Source organism: Neltuma alba, unplaced genomic scaffold (assembly GCF_004799145.2).
Source record: "Neltuma alba isolate B1F8T4 unplaced genomic scaffold, ASM479914v2 tig00011035_pilon, whole genome shotgun sequence".
Taxonomy (NCBI): domain Eukaryota; kingdom Viridiplantae; phylum Streptophyta; class Magnoliopsida; order Fabales; family Fabaceae; genus Neltuma; species Neltuma alba.
In genome coordinates this window covers 46719-66848 of record NW_021635786.1, presented here as the reverse complement: position 1 = coordinate 66848, position 20130 = coordinate 46719, and the positions used below count along the sequence as shown (strand labels likewise).

The window sequence follows — 20130 nt, the reverse complement described above, 5'->3', positions numbered from 1 at the left end:
AAGGAGACGAGGGAACAATTGGTTGCGAGGGTGAGGGAGATGGAGATGGAGTTTGTGATAGATAAGGACGAAGTGAGGAGTTAACTGAATTTGAAAGAGTAGCTGAAGGAGAAGGAGATGGTGTTTGTGAAGAACGAGGAGGCGAGGAGTTCATGGCAGCTGATGGTGAAGGGGTAGGAGGAAAAGATGATGATATGGAAGGACGAGGAGCTACAATTGGCTTAGAGGGTGAAGGAGAAAGAGACGATGGAGTTTTTGTTGAAGGTGATGGTGAAGGGGATAAGGATGACGATGCTGAAGGCGATGGACTTTGTGATGGACTCGGATGTAAGGAGTCATTTTTGGCATTTGAGGGTGAAGGAGAAGCAGGAACAATTGGTTCCGAGGGTGAAGGAGAAGGAGATGGAGTGTGTGATAAAGAAGGACGAGGTGAGGAGTTAATTGAATTTGAAAGAGTAGCTGAAGGAGAAGGATATGGTGTTTGTGAAGAACGAGGAGGCGAGGAGTTCATGGCACCTAATGGTGAAGGGGTAGGAGGAAAAGATGAGGATATGGATGGACGAGGAGCTAAAATTGGCTTTGAGGGTGAAGGAGATTGACCTTGTGATGGACTCTGATGTAGGGAGTTATTTTTGGCATTTGAAGGTGAAGGAGACGACGGAACAATTGGTTTCGAGGGTGAGGGAGGAGATAGAGTTTGTGAGAAATAAGGACGAGGTGACGAGTTAACTGAATTTGAAAGAGTAGCTGAAGGAGAAGGAGATGGTGTTTGTGAAGAACGAGGAGGCGAGGAGTTCATGGCATCTGATGGTGAAGGGGTAGGAGGAAAAGATGATGATATGGAAGGACGAGGAGCTATAATTGGCTTTGAGGGTGACGGAGAAAGAGACGATGGGGTTTTTGTTGAAGGTGTTGGTGAAGGAGATAAAGATGACGCTGCTGAAGGAGATGGACTTTGTGATGGGCTCGGATGTAAGGAGTTATTTTTGGCATTTGAAGGTGAAGGAGAAGAGGGAACAATTGGTTTAGAGGGTGAAGGAGATGGAGATGGAGTGTGTGATAAAGAAGGACAAGGTGAGGAGTTAATTGAATTTGAAAGAGTAGCTGACGGAGAAGGAGATGGTGTTTCTAAAGAACGAGGAGGCGAGGAGTTCATGGCACCTAATGGTGAATGGGTAGGAGGAAAAGATGATGATATGGAAGGACGAGGAGCTATAATTGGCTTTGAGGGTGATGGAGAAAGAGATGATGGAGTTTTTGTTGAAGGCGATGGTGAAGGAGATAAAGATGATGATGCTGAAGTAGATGGACTTTGTGATGAATTCAAAGGTGGGTAGTTATTATTAGCTTTAGAAGGTGAAGGCGAAGAGGGAACAATTAGTTTAGAGGCCGTTGAAGGAGAAGGAGATGGGGTTTGTGATAAAGAGGGACGAGGTGAAGGGCTAGTTGAATTTGAAGGAGTTGGTGAAGGAGAAATTGATGATATAGGAGGAGGAGTTGTGTTGCCAAACGATTTTGTTGGTGAAGGAGACAGTGGTAATGTAGAAGGAGAGGATGATTGTGGTGAAGAAAGCGATGGAGATGGAGAATGTGAAGGTGGCGGCCTGGGTGATAAAATATTTGGTGGTGTTAATTGTGAAAGTCGTGGTGGCGGTGGGCGGTTATTGGGTTGCATAGGTCGGGAAGGAGTTTGTGGGGGTGGTGGAGGCGGGTTATTCGGTCGTTTTGGACGAGAGGGAGTTCGTGGGGGTGGTGGTGGAGGCCGGTTATTAGGTCGTGTAGGACGAGAGGGAGTTCGTGGGGGTGGTGGTGGGGGGTTATGAGGTCGTGTAGGATTAAAGGGATTATCAGGCCGTGTAGGATGAAAGGGCTTATGAGGTCGTCGCCAACGCGGAAGCCATTGTGGCCGTGGTCGCGAGTGGTGTTCATGAGCAACCACCCCACTCACTATAAGGCATAATAAGATGACGTAACAACATAGTGGCAAAGACCTCGCCATTTTAGATCCTTTGATCATATTATGCAAAATGCTTTGTTTTGGGAGAGTACTACAACAAACCCTTTTATACCTGTGCTTGGCCGTGCATGACTAAACAGTTAGGTATTGAAAATTTTAGCAAGTAAATTTAACATTAATGTTTCATTTGATTTTTCTTCTATCATTAAAGTGTATATACTTCTCTTGGTCAAGAAATGGACCGTATGTGAGGGAATAAACATCACTTAGCCCAGCTGGATATATATACCTAATAAATAAATATTGTATTTATGTATAATAAGCAGTATTTTTCCGACTAGTTAAGTAGTGACTTGTACTAATCGGCTAATGAATAGTACGCACATCGTAAAAATAATTCAAGAACGTTTACTTTGGAGGCTATCTTAAGTAGTAAACATACATACGATGACAAAAAGTTTGATTCAATCAAGTCGGTTAAACATGGATGACATATATATAATAATATCATTGTGCTTTCTATACGTTAATGAAATGAGAAATATTTTATAATTAAAATAAAATTTTCAGCTCCTTTACGTGCTTATCATGTGGTCTTATTAGATTAATAAACATTTTGACTGCATAATTTCATAATATACCACATCTGATCCTTAATATAAGACCCAACTGACTAATTTAAAGAGATTAACAAAGTTAAATAATAACTTAATTATAGCATATATTACATGGTCTCTTTGAAATATGTATGTTTATCATTAAATTACATATCAATTTACAAGTCAAGTGAATTAGTTTTGAAAAAAATATATATAAATATTTAAAGTAATTTATTTAGCTTTCTTAAATTTTTTAAATTAGTTGACTATGACTTATATTAAGAATCAAACATAGTATATAGTTAGAAACGTTGACAAATGTTGCCTGGGATATGTTACTAATTAAAAGAGTTATCGTAAAAATCATAAATTAATATAGTTATATTAATTTTACTATTCAATATTTGACTTTAACTTGAAATAATTCAAATCATATTAACCAATCACTCAAATTAATAATTAAACAAAACTAACGAAATCATATGATCCGAAAAGTAAATTTATGTATGGCTTTTAATGCAAATTTATACATTACTGGTTAATAGAAAGTACGTTTCAACTAACAAGTTATTGGTTGATATAGTAAGCAGTCTCACTTCCGTGACTAGGAGGACACAAGTTTGAATTCAGGGAAAGCGCACATATTGGGAGGACTTTAACCTTAATGATCTCAGTCTAATAAAGATTAATCTTAAGTTCAAAGTGACTTAGCATATTTTGAGTTAGGAGGGGGGGGGGGAGAAAGTAGATCTCGAACCGAGTCCATGTTCTGCGGCTCTTTCTCACTGTACTAGATCAATTGATCATATCTTAATGCATGAATCAAAAGTCTTCATGCATCATGATTCCTAATTGTAATGCATTCTACTGATCCATTCAGGATTTCCGGTCTTTGCTGGTTGGCACAATAAAATAATTCAGTGTAATCATAATTATGATAAATTAGAACAAATAGGTAATCCTTTATATCATAATTTTAACGATGCAATCCATATTCAATATTACATGAATCAACGTATGGACATCTATAGCCTTCATGAATTTTAACTGCTTCACATTTATTTTTAATATTTATATAAAATATAAATTTTATTCCATAACTCCTTAATGGCACCCTAAACAAATGTTCTGTAATCATCATTCCTATTACATCATAATATTATTTATTTACAACAGGATGCTATACAATGACGGTAACTGATCCTGCATAACTATTTTAAGGTAGCTTCTAATTGATATTTTGAGTACATGGTTTTTCTACATTTAATAAAATAACTTATTTTGTTACTTAGAAACGATATAAGATGATAAATATGAGGTAATAAGGCGGAGCATAGACAGTGACTGATTAATATTCAAATCCAATTTGTACCATTTGACCAGGTAAGATCCTAACAATTTCTATTAGAGATTTTCCTTATAATTTTTAAACATTAGAGTTAATGGGTAAATTTGTCTCGAACCTTTTTACTTAGAAGCTCTAAGTATCTAGAATTTTTTTAGGGTCAAATTTGCTTTAAAAGTTTAAAATCATAGTAATATTATCTCCTGCCATAAAAAAATAATATTGACCATTAATATTTTTAACCACAGGAAGTAATATTGCTATGATTTTAAACTTCTAAGCCAAATTTGCTCCCAAAAAAATTTCTGGATACCTAGTGATCCCAAGTGAAAACTTTCAAAGCGAATTTGCGCTTTAACCCAAATTATGCTCCTTCAATTCTTAATGTAATAATTTGAGTAGATTAAAGATGTTAGTTAAATTAGTTAATATGGTATATCTTTTCTAAAATACTCTAAGTATCTTTCTTAATTCTATCTCTCCCTCTCCTACTTAATTATTGTTGGAGGAATGTCAATTAGGTTGATTCAAGAAAAAAATTATAAACATGTGAAATAAGTCTTATATATAGGACTAATATCAACTCCCCAATTAGATCTTACATTAAAGACCGGAGGAGTATATAGGGATAGATTACTACCTCATGTTTTTAATATAAGAGTAAGTTTGCCGGTTGGATTTGATTTTAGGTATACAATATCAGTCTACTTTATCTCTCATAGTTATCAATACTTTTTAAAATAATTCATCTAACTTATAAATTGATATATAATTTAAAATCATATAAGAGTATTTTAGGAAGATCAAATCATATTTGTTATAATTAACTAATTTATTTGACCCTTTTAATCTATGTAAATTAATTAAGTAGTTCTTATATATTAAGAATAGAAGAGAGTAAAAGACTATATTACCTTATTTGAAAGCAAGGCATAAACAATTGCAGACTATAGAGTTAATTTAATTTTCCCTTATTTTAATGTCAAAAAAAGTATAAGGGAATCAAGATCGTTCCACAAATAACTATAGTTAAAGAGATTAGGCACAAACTAAATCCCATTTCATCTTAGTTAAACTAATCAATTTACGAGTGAATTGTCAAAAGAAGTATATTCAAGTGCAATTAAAAGCAATGAAATTCAAATTAACTCAAAGGGAAGGCAAGCAATTAAGAGACACCCTAAGAATTATAATCCCCTCTACGCTTTGCGATTCAATTTCTGCTGGTTATTGAGCTTAATTTAAACTTTAGAATCAAGGTTAATAATTAGATATAAGTTTCTTTAAATCCACCTGTACCCATATTCTAACTTCATTCTATGATGCATAGAAGCTTTATCGTGATTACTTAGGGCCCTTTAGTGTGTTTCTATCTCATAAAATGCAAAAATTTTATAATCCTTATAAGTTGCTTAACGAGATGTCTAAATGCAATTCCCTTCTTTCAAAGGCAAACTCCAACACCCAAATCATACACTAGAGTTGGCCATCCACCAGCATCAGGAAAAAAGAATTCAAATTAAGTAAACACCATTGCATTAAACAAAAACAATAACCAATGAGAAACTTAGTTCACTTAGTTGTTTGTGTTAAAATTAAGGATGATCATTGAGCCACTAAAATTTTACTATCAAACTAATGCAATATATTTATAGGAGTTAGTTACTTAGCTTTGACTATTGGTCATTGACAATTTTTTTTGCGAAGTATTGACTGCATCCTAATAGATATTAACAACTTAAGTTTACCATGTAGCAAGGCCACTCTTTCATGTTATTTACAATTTTTTTAATAAGTATTGACTACATTTCAGTAGCTACTAACAATTTTGAAATAGAAATTAACAAGTTGCAATTTTAACCTAAATAATAATTATGTCATTTTCCCTAATAGTAATTATTATTTCTTTTTATTATTTTTTAAATTTGTATATGTACTAGCTCTAAAAAATTTTGTGCCATCTTCATGCCAACTCTGGATGAACAATCTTATTATAATGTGATTTATTTTTGTGCTAAAATTTCCATCCTCAAGTAATTTTTTTACCAGCGTATGCTAAAGTTCTTAACATGCATCGCACCTAGATTAAAAATCACTGGAATGGTGCATAAAGATCTTACCGTCGAATCAGACACTTGCAGTCATTGCCTCGCAAAGGGATGAGACAAGAGCAAGTTAGGGAAATTTAGAACAAGCAATTATGATTCTTAACAGGGCCCACCTTTGAAACCTGACTTTGTGTTTCTTAATAAGAATAAGAAAGACGTAATCATAATAATTATTATTAGGAAAAAATGACATAATAATTATAATAAAAAAGGCATAATAATTATTATTTAGGTTAAAATTGTGACTTGTTAATTTTTATTTCAAAGTTGTTAATAACTATTGAAATGTAGTCAATACTTATGGAAAAAAAAAGAGTTGTGAATGACCTAAAATAGTGGCCTTGTTACTTGGTAAAATAAAGTTATTAATACCTACTGAAATGTAATCAATACTCATACAAAAGTTGTGAATAATGACATAAAAGATCGATCTTCACTACTATAAAAGAAGTCATTTTCGTTTCTCATTTTGGTCTATTTTTCAAAATAGAGGAAAAACGACCCCTATAGTCGTCTTTTATAAGGTAACAAACAAGTATGTACATACATACTCATTTGCTAGAATGTAACAGACGAGTATGTAGATATATATTCATCTATTACTTATGTAACAGAAAAAAAGCTTTTCATTTTAAATTTTAACCTCCAGACCGCAGCACCATTTTTTCATCAGATTAGAGTGAGCCCAGTAGTAGTTTTCTCTTCTTCTCCTCTTCTCCTTCATTGCAAGCTTATTCTTCTCCCTCTTCCTCTCTTCTCTTGCGACAGCTACCATCCTTCTCTCTTCTCCTTCTTAGCCGATAGTAGCTCCTTCTCTCTTCTCCTTCTCAGTGATGGAGCAGCTCGACAACACAATGAACTTCGTAGCCAACCTCTCTTCACTATAAAAAAAAACATGCGATTAGTGACGGAATTTTTATTTAGCGACAGAATTAGTGACGGAATTAACCATGTATTAGTGAAGAAATTTTCCGTCACAAATTATTGACGGAAAATTTTCATAATTCCTCCTCAAAGTGACTTCTCCATGGCTCGAATTTAGGACCTCGTCTGTGCGTGCTTGTAGCTTTAGCAGTTGAACTGCAATGAATTTGTTGACTTATTATACAAAATTGTAGTAAGGTTATAATCTACAATAATGGAATTTAAAATTAGTGACAGAATTACGACAGAATAGAATTAGTGATGGAATTAGTGGCGAAAACTTATGTGACAAACAATTTTCTTCGCTAAAAATGTTATAATTAAAATTAGAGATGGAATTAATGATGAAAATTTCTGACGGAAAAAATTCTATCGCTAAATATTTACTAACGGATTTTTTGACAGAATTTAGTAATGGACAGAAATTTTGTCTGTAATCTGTCGCTAAATTTAACAACAAGATTCCGGTCGGTAATCCGTTATAAACTAGCGACAGAATAATTTTCGTCGCTAATTCCATTAGTAATAAGCTGTTTTTTTGTAGTGCTCCTCGATGGCGAACAACTCCTCTCTTCTCTTGATTCCTTGATGACACTCTCTTTGCTCCCCCCCCCCCCAAATAGCTTTGGCTTTGCAAGATGCAAGGTAAGTTATGTGGTTTGGTGGTAAATGTTTTGGTTGTATGTGACTATTATATGGGTGTTAAAAGTGATTGTTTGGGTTTTTGGGTGTTGAAAATTTTCTATTTAAATTGATTGTTGGTGAATAATAGCTTTTGGAGAGTAATGGCATTGATTGGGAAAGCATACTAAGATTAAAAGTATATTAAACATATTTAAATATTAATGCACATAAGGTGTTTGTGAAAATGTCTAGGAGAGAAATTTTGTTGGAGTATGATAGTTAATTAAGTGTCCTCAATGTTTAATCCTCATGTTAAATTTTAGGAAGCTATGGGATTCTAAAAATTCATATAATGAAGTCCATACATTAAGTGGTGTGCATAACGTTGTTATAAATTTTTATTTATACCATGCTTTCTACTTATCACCTAAACATGTATAGAAACATTTATAGAAGCCAAAACAAGAAACCATTATTTGATGATGTATAGAGGAGAGATATACTTAACATTGATGATTAACCATGAAATATGGGCATTTGGATAAATATACAATGCTGGCTCTGTGGTGTACTTGTTATATTTCTCAGGAGATATCTTACTTTCTGTGTATAAACATGTGATTGGTTGTAACATATTTCAAAAAATGTTGGCTTCAATTCTCGCTTTCTTTAATAACTAGAGATGATGATAATTAGTTTTGTTATGATTAATTTGCTTTTTTTTTCATTTGAATTGATGCTTTTCTTTAATTCTCTTATCTTGATGAATGTAAATTTTCTTATTTATGAACTTATAAGTTTTTGACGATGAGAGCTCCTACACTTATAATACATGAGGTCAAAAGGGATTAAAATATCTATTTTAATAAGTTAGGATGTCATTAAATTTTTTACTGAATTGCTATTATTGTTGCTATGTTTTGTTTTTGCTTCCTACACTTTAAAATTACTTTATAGGGAGAGAAAATTACATGTTATAATAAAAATTGAAAATAAAAATAATTTCACATTCTTTTTAAAAAATATCACTATATCCATATGTTTGGGCTGAACAGATGAATATAACACACCTATATTAATCTGTTTAGGCCAAAATAGACGAATATAAGCTCTTATATTTATCTGTTTTTGCCAGAATGAACGAATATAAGAGTGCTATTTTCGTCTGTTTTGACAAAATAGATGGATATAATGGTTTTTTGCTTGTTTTTTGAAACTAGACAAATAAATACATACCATCTACATCTCCTTAGTCAATGTCTCCCTCTAAATAGATGAAAAAAGACCACAAAAACATATGAAAATAGCATTTTTTTAATAGTAGTACTTGCTATTTCGTAAACAAATGCTGTAATATCTATTGAGATATAGTCAATACCTACATAAAAGTTGTTAATAAGTGGTACGTAGTCAAAACTAGTAGTTAACTTGTATACTTTTTTGCATTATATTCATCGTAAAACTTTAGTATCTCAATGGTTATCTTTAATTTTAACCCAAACCACCAAGTGGTGATGGGATGAAATCCCACTAGCAGTTGGTCACCAGAGGCCGGCCACCAAAAAAGGGGTTTTTTTTTTTTAATAAATGGTACTTTGTCATTTTTATTTCAATTTCAAAATGTAAATTTAGGTTTCCCTTCCATTCTGACATTTTAAAGTATTGGCTTTTCACATTGGGATATTTCATATTTTTATCGGGGTTCTTTTTCTGTCATTCTTCCTAGAAACAATTAGAAAAGCAAGTATTAATAACTTGAGCACCTATGACTTCTAACTTAAAAAACACTTTTATGCCACTAATCTACAAGACCATTAGCATAAAAAATCTTATTGTCCCTCTAAATTAGCAAGCTAATGCTTGCGGGGCATATTGAAGCCACAACCTATGGTACCCAAGGCAAATAATGTGCGACTACATCACAATGATGTTGGTTAAACCCTAAACCCTAAAATATCCTATTCTAGAAGCTCCAAATGCTTTTCAAATCCTTTATTTAGATCCTTGAGGAATGCTGGGCTTCGCCTCCTTAATGTGAGAAAAGAGCGGGAATGTTGAACCCCTCAAACCCCAACCTCCCACGCCTTAAAGAAATAAAAAGAGAAGCTATGCCCCTCCACTACAAAAAAACAGACTTTAGGCGACGACTTTCGGCGGCGACAAAAAAAGTCGTCGCTGAAAGTCACCAAAAAGTCGCTGCTAAAACTAGGACTTTCGGTGGCGACAAAAATGTCACCGCTGAAAGTGGACCTTCAGCGGCGACTTTTTTTTGTCGCCGCCGAAAGTGGACTTTCAGCGGTGACTTTTTTTGTCGCCGCTGAAAGTTCGCCATTGAAACCAAGACTTTCAGCGGCGACAAAAGTGTCGCCGCTGAAAGTGGACCTTCAGCGGCGACTTTTTTGTCGCCGCCAAAAGTGGACGTTCAGCGATGACTTTTTTAGTTGCCGCTGAAAGTTCGCTATTGAAACCAAGACTTTCAGCAGCGACAAAAGTGTCGCCGCCAAAAGTGGACCTTCAGCGGCGACTTTTTTGTGCCGCCGCCGAAAGTGGACTTCAGCGGGACATTTTTAGTCGCCGCTGAAAGTTCGCCATTGAAACCAAGACTTTCAGCGGCGACAAAAGTGTCGCCACCGAAAGTGGACCTTCAGCGGCGACTTTTTTTGTCGCCGCCGAAAGTGGACTTTCAGCGGCGACAGTTTTAGTCGCCGCTGAAAGTTCGCCATTGAAACCAAGACTTTCAGCGGCAACAAAAGTGTCGCTGCCGAAAGTGGACCTTTAGCGGCGACTTTTTTTGTCGCCGCTGAAAGTATAATATAATAATATATATTTTATTTTACAATATTAATAAACAAATTCAATCTGGCTCAGCGGCAAGAAGGTTGGACACGAAAGGAGGCGGTCATGAGTTCGAACCTGGAAGAAGACACATTTAAGGTGAAAATATTTAGATGATGACGTGGTGAGGAGGAGTGATGTGGCAATGACATGGAGGTGGCTAGTGATGATGTGGTGGTCGGCGGTCATGACGTGGAGGTCGACGGTGATGACGTGGCGGCCGGAGACGATGACGTGGCATTGGTAAAGCCAATTCTTCTTAGGCACTACTTTCAGCAGCGACAAGAGTGTCGCAGCCAAAAGTGTTTTCTGCGGCGACTTTTTTGTCGCCGCTGAAAGTGTTTTCCGCGGCGACATTTGTCGCCGCCGAAACTTCTAAAAGTCGCCACTGAAAGTATCTTTTAGCGGCGACCTTTTTAGTCGCCACTGAAAGTTTTCAGCCATGGCTGCTACGGCAACGACTTTTCAGCGGCGACTTGTCGCCGCAAAAAACTTTCGGCGGCGACTTTTGTACTTTCAGCAGCGACAAAAGTCGCCGCTGAAAGTCAACTTTTTTGTAGTGCTCGTAGCCTTCTCCATGGTAGGTCCTGTCTCTGTTTTTAATCTTACTCTGTAGCTCTGGCCATTACAGGTATTTTAAATTTGTTTTCTTTTCAAATATTCTAATTTTCTTCTTCCAAATGCTTTCATATTTTCGCCTAATCAACTAAATTTAAAAGGAGATATATCTGTAAAATCACAAAAAATTCTCAATAATAAGTGAACAATATGAATTTTGTTATCATTTTTTTTTACCAAAATTTGTTATCTATTTGTTAAGGGACTTTTCGGTAATTACATTCTTTTTTTTAAATCACTCTGATTTTTCAAAATTAAAATTCCACTAATTATATATAAAAACACGTACAAATTGTGCAGATTAACGCAAAATAACATATTTACAAGAAATAATCACATAACAGGATAAACTACCCGATTGGAAGTTTAATAAGGTTAAGTAGATGACTTTATAATTAGCTTCAACCATTTCAATTCTTTTTTTTTTTTTTAATTTCACACCTATTTTTGTTTTACATTGAGTTTTAACAAAGGTAAAAAAAGGTGAGGGGGCAAAACAATGAGGTGGTAAAAGGTACAAGTGAGGTGGATGCCATGTGATTGTATAGGCATAATTAGATCAATTAACGGTCAAACGTGTAGATTTCTCAATTTGGATTGCAAAGGGCACCAAAAAAATATATTGGCACAAAAATTGTGCGAAAATATTTTTTCCCCTTGGAATTACCCTTGCTTGGATACTTTAGGGGAAAGATTGCGCTTTAACTCTAAAATTTGAGTGAGTTAAATTATAGAACTTACTAAGCACAATACAGGACACATAATTCAAAAGTTCCTAAAAATATTTTTAAAACTCACATGTACTAATGAAGTCCTTATATCTATAATAAAAATTGAATTTATGCTGACATAGGACTAGTTCTTACCCATTCGGACCAACAAACGATTCTGAATGGTCCTGCTCCAGTCTCCTCCATCTCAATTCCAAATGATAATTAGGGACCATCAAGTTTGTAAAACTTTAACCGTGAAACCCATTAAGAACTAGACCTCTGTGTGTGTGTGTTTTTTTTTTTTAATTAATACACTAGCTTTTTTAGGGAAAAAAGAGTCCGTTATTATTATTTTTACTTATATTTTCTTTTGAAGGATTAAGACAACATTAATTATTGTTTTTATTAAAAACATTATTTCCTTTACTAACTATGAATCAAATAATCATGCGGAGAATAGATAAAATAAATGAATGGCACATTATTAGAATTTTTTTAAAAAAAAATTGAAATAATCTTCCATCATCAATGTGATAGCACTGACATTTGAACATTGAACACAACGGTTCAATTACAAGTGTCACCATAGAGACCAACTTCAACATTAGCAATTTTGAAACATTTAATGTCTCTTCTAATCATATTCTTTTGGGATAATTAATGTGCAACTGCTGGCATTTCTTCATTCTCAACTAAGCAATACTATTTTTCTGTTCATCACGTAGAAACTTAATCCCGGCCTTCAGTTCGGTTTCGTTCTTAATCACGACCTCCTCCATGCAGTCATAATCAACCGTACGAAATGCATTTCGCAAATTCAAAATGAACTCTTTTATATTCAGCTTCACTAAATAAAACTCTTCTCCCTTGCCATCCGAAAGAAGTGGTAGGGTAAGGCCATGTTCCATTTTGGTGCGAGTAGACGTCGTGTTTAAATTACATATGCGAGCACCAACAGTAGAAGAACAAAAATCATCTAACTCCTTTGGAGGTGGCAAAAATAAAGCAAGCAAGCAAAAAAAAAAAAAACTTAAAAAAACAAATGGCAGAAGATTCGATAATATATATGATGAATATACAAATTTTTGTTGGTAATGAAAATCGAGCAAGGATTTCGAGAAGACAATGGACTTGTAAATGTCTTATTCCTACAAAACAATGTATAGCCTTTGTTAGATTGAATTGTTTGATTAGATTTATACAGTGATATTAGTTCACAGTTTAATTGCAACATTGTTGGTAATCTTTGACAATATATATATTGAATTGTTGGAAAATTAGAATTGAATATATATATATGTTTTAAACATTATATTACATCATGTGGATTTGAAATTTGGATATTGAATTTATATTGTATTAACATTTCAGTTGTTCAAAGGAGGATTTTTTTTGGGGGGGGGGGGGCGGAGCGTGTATTAATAAAAACATAACCAGTTTTAAATTGGTTATGGCAACAGCTGGTCTGAAAAAGTGGACAACTTTTTTTTAATAAAATGTCCACCTTTTTCAGACCAGTTACAATAATAACTAGTCTAAAATATATTTTTATAGACTGGGTGTACAACCAGTCTAGAAAGTGCTAAACTTTCTAAGCCAATCTTGTCTGGAATCCCAAGTTTGCTTAAAAAAGTTCATTTTAACCAGTTTAAAAGAATTTTTTTTCTATTAATAATACTCTGATTAGTTGTGTATGCTGCTGAGATTTCTCTCTGAATCTTGCTTCCTTTGTCTCTAACCTTCAGAGGTGCTAGTACATCTCAATTGAGAACAAAGATAAGAAAGCTATTGTTTAAGCCAAGCCTTTGACAAAGTGCGTTGGAAATCGCAATGTGCTCTAGTTACTTTGTTACATGATGAACTTTAATTTGGCTGTAATAGTTAAGCTGTGTATTGGTATAATGTGTAATGTAAGGACTTTGCAGTCTTACATGAATGTGAATATGTAAGGTTATTAGAATTTACGCATCTAAATACCAACAAAAGAACTTTTATCTTAAAAAATAATTTCTTAAGCTTTAAGATGGGTACAAAATTACTTTGGTACGATTTTATGGAATTACTGTGGATGAAAGTCCGAAAAGTCTAATTATAAGTAGTATGAAAATTTTATGCTCTTGGATTTCCTTCGTTTGAAACTTTTTTCCCAACCCTTTGTTTGAAACTAAGCAAATCATATCTTATTAGATGGTATTAATAGTACTATAAAGGATCTTAAAAGTTGTATTTATGTATAAAGACCAAATCCCAAAATTTAAGTTGAAAAGTACTAGATTACCCTTGGTTAGAGCTCCTCTATTCCCTCTCATCAGACCACCTGCTTTTTTGAGCATTTCTGCCATTGCAACACCTCCTGTAACACTCCATTTCCATTCCGTTGGCGATTGGCAGACTCATCGGAGGTATCTCACTGCACACTCTAAATGCAGCATTCTGCCTATATGACTGGGAAAAGGGCTGTAAAAACAAAGCGTATTCCCTTCTATTAATATTTCTGCAGCATAAAGCGATTTTGCCACTTTTCTCCTGGTATCCTTGAAATCAAATGTGGAAGGTTTTTTTTTTTTTTTTTTTTTTTGCCAGAACAAATGTGGAAGTTAAACATGGCATTTTCTTTGGTAAAATACTTTTCCGTCATCAGTGTTCAGAATGGGTTTCTACCGAAATTTCATTGTTATGTTTTACCCAAATGTATTTATTAATGCATTTTTGGGTATCTAATACAACATTTTTCCCATTTGGTTGCATGTTTTTGAAGTAGAGAATTGATAACTTGAGATTCTTAATAATGAAAGCTGGAAGAAAATCCTCAATCTAATGCATTTGCCTCATGCCCTTGTGCTCCAGATCAGCTGCAATGTACAAGTTCTCTTCGACGCGTATGAACTTCAATTCTATCTGAAGAGTGGTTTCTAGCTTGGGAGGCTTGCCGGAAGAACAAAGAACGGGGAAACATCCGGCGACAAACTCATCGAAGGCACTTTGTAGGAACACTAACAACTCCCACAAGCTGGGCACTAACAAGCATGTCGTCGTCTTTGACTCGGCGGGGATACTGAATCACTCGTTCCAATGAAGATTTCAGCAAATTCTAGTGAAATACCTATAGGTGACGACGAGTCTTCTCGGACTGCCAACGGAACGGAAATTGATAGTGTCACATATAGGTGACGCAACGACGATGAAAATGCTCAGAGAAAACATCATGTTGTTGGGTAAGTGTTGAGAGGGGATTGAGCTCTTACGAGGGTAATTAAGTACTTTTAAACTTTTGTCTTATGATTTAGTCTTTACAAATAAATATAATTTTTTTAAAGATCCTTCCTGATAAATTTTTTTCTCCAGGCCTGTCATTCTAATTTTGCCTCATTAATTTATTTATATCCATTTAACAAAATTAATTTGGATGTACTTTCTTTTTTTCCTTACTTAGCAACAGAAATTGTTACACTTTACTACTAGAGTGATTTAGAGTTCAATTAGAATTATTTTAGACCACATAGGATGGCATTGGGCTCACAAATTCTTGAAAAATGCTGATTTTCAGATTTTTACTGTTTATTTGGTAAAAATCCAGTTTTCTGGTCTAATTTCGAAAAATCATAACCTAATCTAGAAAAATTGAAATGGAGTGATTCAAAATTCTGTGAAAAGCTCTTTGAATGCTCTTTCAAGAAAAAATAATCTTGTGAACCAATTCCATTTGAAAATGTGTCAGGTTTTTGTGAAAGTCACCTCTGTCTTTTGGGTAAAAACTCTTTTTTCAGATTCTGGACCTTGACTTTGAAAAATCATTACAAATCACATAGTTGGCCATTTTTAACGTGCTACCTATTGATTTGAAACTCATGACATGAACTTTAAGCATGACGGAACTTAATAAAACAAAGCTCAAAATTGGCATCCTACTTAGGGTTATAATATCAAGCATATATACTTATACATGACCAAACATAATTGTTTCCTCATGGTTCATCACCATTTTTATCCTTGGATTTTCAGCCTCCTTTTTTATGATTCAGCCCCTAAAATGTTAGGTTACATATGGGGGATGAGATTTCAATGAAATCCTAGTAGCAAGATCAATCAACCAAAACATCAACATGCATCATTAGATCCCACTACCTTCTTATAAATAGGCAACCTCAGCATGCAAGGCCATGGCAACAAATGCAAGGACCAACCATAGTACAATCATCATAGTTCAACCATACAATAGCAAGCATTCATGTGATAAATAACAATGCAAAGTTAACATTAGTGGCTAATTAGATCCCACTACCTTGATCCAATACTCTTTGATTCTTTGACCTTCTTTCTCTTCTCCACAATTAACAAACCTTAACATGATAAATCACAAAAAAAGCAGCAAGATTACTAGTCATTCCACATAAAAATTAACAACATAGCTCAAGTAACTCCTAAACCCCTTAAAGCTTCCATCTTTGTTCTTAGAATTTTTAGAGTTTATTTTCTTAACCCTAAAAATCCTTTCTTGGTTCATTCCTACATGATTTTTCATGTAGATTCCAAATATACTCTTGGATTTAAGAAAATAAATCCCCTTCCTCAAGAACCAAGGTTGGAATAGGGTCTAGGTTTTTCCAAAATTTATAACTTTGATTTTAATGCTTCCAACACTTAGGTTACAGCTTTCATTTTGGCCGAATAGTCCCTCTTGAAAACCAACTAAGAAATCTTTCAAAAACAACACCAAATCACTTGAAACTATCATGATTTAAAGTGTTCTAGCTAGTTTGAGCAACAAAACTTCCTTCCCTACCCAAAGATCAATTCGGCCAGCACCATAAAGGAACAGGAACAGATTTTTCCAACCATTAAACTTAAGAAAAACAAACAAGAAACCAAATATAATTAGTTTCCAAAGTCAAGATCCTCTCCTCTTAAGGCTTGACACTTGGCAACTTTAATTACTCTCTAATAGGGGCTTGACAAGTGGTAATTTGTGAGCCAAGTAAAGTGCAAGACTCTAATCTACACTTTATCGGTGCACTTTTACTCCTAGTTTAATTTCTTTTCTATAATTACAGTACTCTGGCCTCTGTAATTATTTTCTATCAGATCCATAATTTATTCTCCTTAATTTTCTCTTCCTAAAATACCCTCTTTAGCTCAAACTCAATTTTTCATTAATTGGATAAAAAGGAAAAATAATTTCCTTCTCTTTAGTGATTCTTCCACTTTTCTGAATAATTAGGAAAAATTTTGGATAATTGAGGGTCTCATTTTAATTTTATAATCTCTTATAATTTCTTTGGGCATCATAGGAATTTTCTTGGAATTTTATTCTCCTTCCAAATATTTATTTGGAATTTTCCAAATAAAAGGCCTTAAACTAGCTTAAATTACCCTTAAATTCCTTTGTAATTTTTTCAGGGGTAATTTGGTCATAAAATAAATTTTACAACCTCATATAATTCTCAAAGAATATTATCTTTATTTTTTCTTAATTTTTTGAGACTTGAAAATATTTTTCCATAATTATTTTTGACCAATTTTTCTTAATTAGTCAAACCTTCATAATTGACTTGGAAAATCATACTAATTATTTTTTACCATAATTCTTCTATTTCTCCTTATCCTTTTTGGCCCTTGAATATTTAGGAATATCCTTATTCCTAATTGCCATATTATTGGATGTGACATTTCTCTCCCCATAAATAAATTTCGTCCTCGAAATTTAAAGCGTATTTTATTAGAAAAGTTTAGGATACTTTTCCTTTATCTCAGTCTCTATCTCCCTTGTAGCTTCTTCTAGTGTAAGACCTTTCCAAACAACCTCGACCAGTGGAATTTGCCTGTTCCTCAGCTGTTTGACTTTCTGATCAATTATTAGCTCTAGTTTGACCTTAAAAAACTGGTTTTCTTGGAGCACACTATCATCATAACTTATGACATATGTCGAGTCTAGATGGTACTTCTTTCATTGGGAGATATGGAAGACATGAATTTGACTCAAATTCGGGGGAAGGGCCAACTTTAAGCTGCTAGTCCAGCCTTGGACAAAATTTGAAACAGTCCAACGTATTTTGGACTTAACTTCTTAATCTTTAGGGATTAATCAACTTGCGTTGTTTACAACACTTCGATCACCAACCTCAAACTCTAACGGTCTCCTTCTAGTATTTGTGTAGTTCTTTTGCCTACTTTAAACTATTAGGAGTCTTTACTGAATAGCTTTAATCTGTTGGAAAGTCTGATTCACTTTATCAAGACCATACATACTTCTTTCATTGAACTTTGTCTAACAGAAGGGAGATCTACACTTCCTCTCGTAGAGTGCTTCGTATGGCGCTATTAGGATACTTGAATGGAAACTATCAAAATCAAGCACATATGTGCATAGCATATCTCCTAACGTCTGTATTGTTCTCTCCGCCTGTCCATCCATTTGTGGATGGTGGGCTGTACTGAATCTGAGAGTAGTGTCTATTTCTTTCTGTAAGGACCTCTAGAACGTCAAAGTAAATCTTGGGTCTCAGTCCGAAACAATACTACTTGGGACACTAAGTAGTCTCACAATTTTCTTAACTTTATCTTCTATTTCTCACTAGACTTAGTGCATTCTTGCCAAAATGGCTAACATTTTTGGCTTTAGCACCCTCTTACATTACTTCCCAGGGTCACCTTCTTTGTGTTACTCTTGCCCGAGCATGCTTAATTGAATAGTGCTGACGGGAATCTAAGACACTGATTCTGATAGGCTTAAACCTTGGTACTTTACTATCTTAGACCCTTCATGATCTATCTTTAGTTGGGTCTTTTCAGCTTACATTCTTATCTCTCGCCTCATCTTAAGGATCTTCCCGTCAATACTCAGTTTGTCTCTGTATCACAAAGGGTTCTTCCTGTATCTAGAGCTAGCCTAAATGTCTCTTTTTTTCAAGTCTTATAGCTCTAATTCTTCTAACTTTGGCTTTCTTTTGTTAATTAGAAGGAAATTGAACCCAACCTAATCAATGATAAGGTTATCTGGAAGGAAGTCATGGGTACTCTCTCGGTATCGGTTTACAATTGAAGGAGGTTTCTATATCTCTAACTCATCCTTGGTCTTCATCTTCCCAAAAAGGTACCATACTCTTAAAATCTCTAGGAGATTTTTGACCATAGGACTAAGTTAAGTCACCTCCTCTCAGTTGGTCACCTAATTGATAATTTCCCAAAACTGTTCCAAGAACCAATACCATTCTCTTAGGCTTCATGTCAATTCCCCAGGCTACCTATTTGTCTCTTTAGGTACCTAAGCCAATATGCCTTAGGAGTTCTCTAACTCCTCCAACTACTTTTACCGTCTCTTACTATCTTAAAACGGTATAAAGAGAGGACTTATGCAACTTCTCTGTCTTCTACTTTACTTTTCAGTATGAGCATACTCTAACATGCATAATGCCTGGTCTTTAATACAAGGAGTGCAAGCTCTTTTTGTTAGTAGCTGCTTCTGGAAGTCATAGGGAGAGGGTTTATGAGGTTTTTCTTCTTTCTGCTTGCTCTAGTACTCCGCTAAGCTCAGGTACATCTAAGCCTAGCTTTGGTCTTGGCTAGTCATGCTTCCACTGGGTAAGGTCAACTTCACTTGCCTTGCCTTAGCTGCTTCCCTTTCCTACTCGGATAAGGTATCTTGCTCCATCTACAGCAACGTCAATTCTAATTTGGTGGACCGATTTCCACTTTCTCTAGGAAGACTCCTAGCCAAGACCTTATCCCCTGAAAAAGGGATGCCTCTCAACCTATACCCCAAGTAACTGAGTATCTCGTAACATTAATGGGAACATGCCAACCTCTAAGCTAGTTCCCTGTACAGCTATCTGTCTCGTCCTTTTCTTCTTGATCCTTAAGACATTTCACTAGGGCTCTCCATCTTGACTTCACTATCTCCAAGTTCCTATTCATCTAATCCAAGACTTGAGATAGCTACTCTATCATGTGCCCTAGCCCTAACGAGGCTGTAAGAGTTTGTCCAGCTTAAGTGGCCACTACACCTTCTTAGTGGTATATAGATTCAACCTCTAACTGTCTTATTTAACTCCTTATCATTACTTTTCCTTTGAGGGGAAATCTGATAACCCTAAATAGTGGCTACCTCTCTCTTTCTGACCTTTAGTAATCTTGCTTCCTGTGACCTCTAAGAGTCATTATGTCTCATTAAGTTACCATCTCAACATCTGAGAGTTATTATGTTCATTCGTCGTGACTAGAATCCTTGTTTGCAGCGATGAAAGTTACCACTTCCTTTGGTAATCACTCTATATTCATTCATCGCCACTAATTCCCTTGGTTCCTCATGACGAAACACATTTTTCTCTTAACCTCTACTAGTCTTACTTAGTTTCATTTATCGTACCATTGCCCGTTTGGGCTTTCGTTATGAAGTTCAACTTAACTTCTG

The 20130-nt window shown here is 34.8% G+C and overlaps 1 protein-coding gene across 1 annotated transcript; it reads left to right on the top strand.

Moving 5' to 3' along the window:
* The first annotated feature begins 797 nt into the window (after window positions 1–797).
* LOC114760889 (glycine-rich cell wall structural protein 1-like) lies at window positions 798–1823 on the top strand. Its single transcript, XM_028950202.1, has 2 exons — window positions 798–1272; window positions 1348–1823. Exons 1-2 carry the CDS (start codon window positions 798–800, stop codon window positions 1821–1823), a joined length of 951 nt encoding a protein of 316 aa, XP_028806035.1.
* Window positions 1824–20130: the final 18307 nt, after the last annotated feature.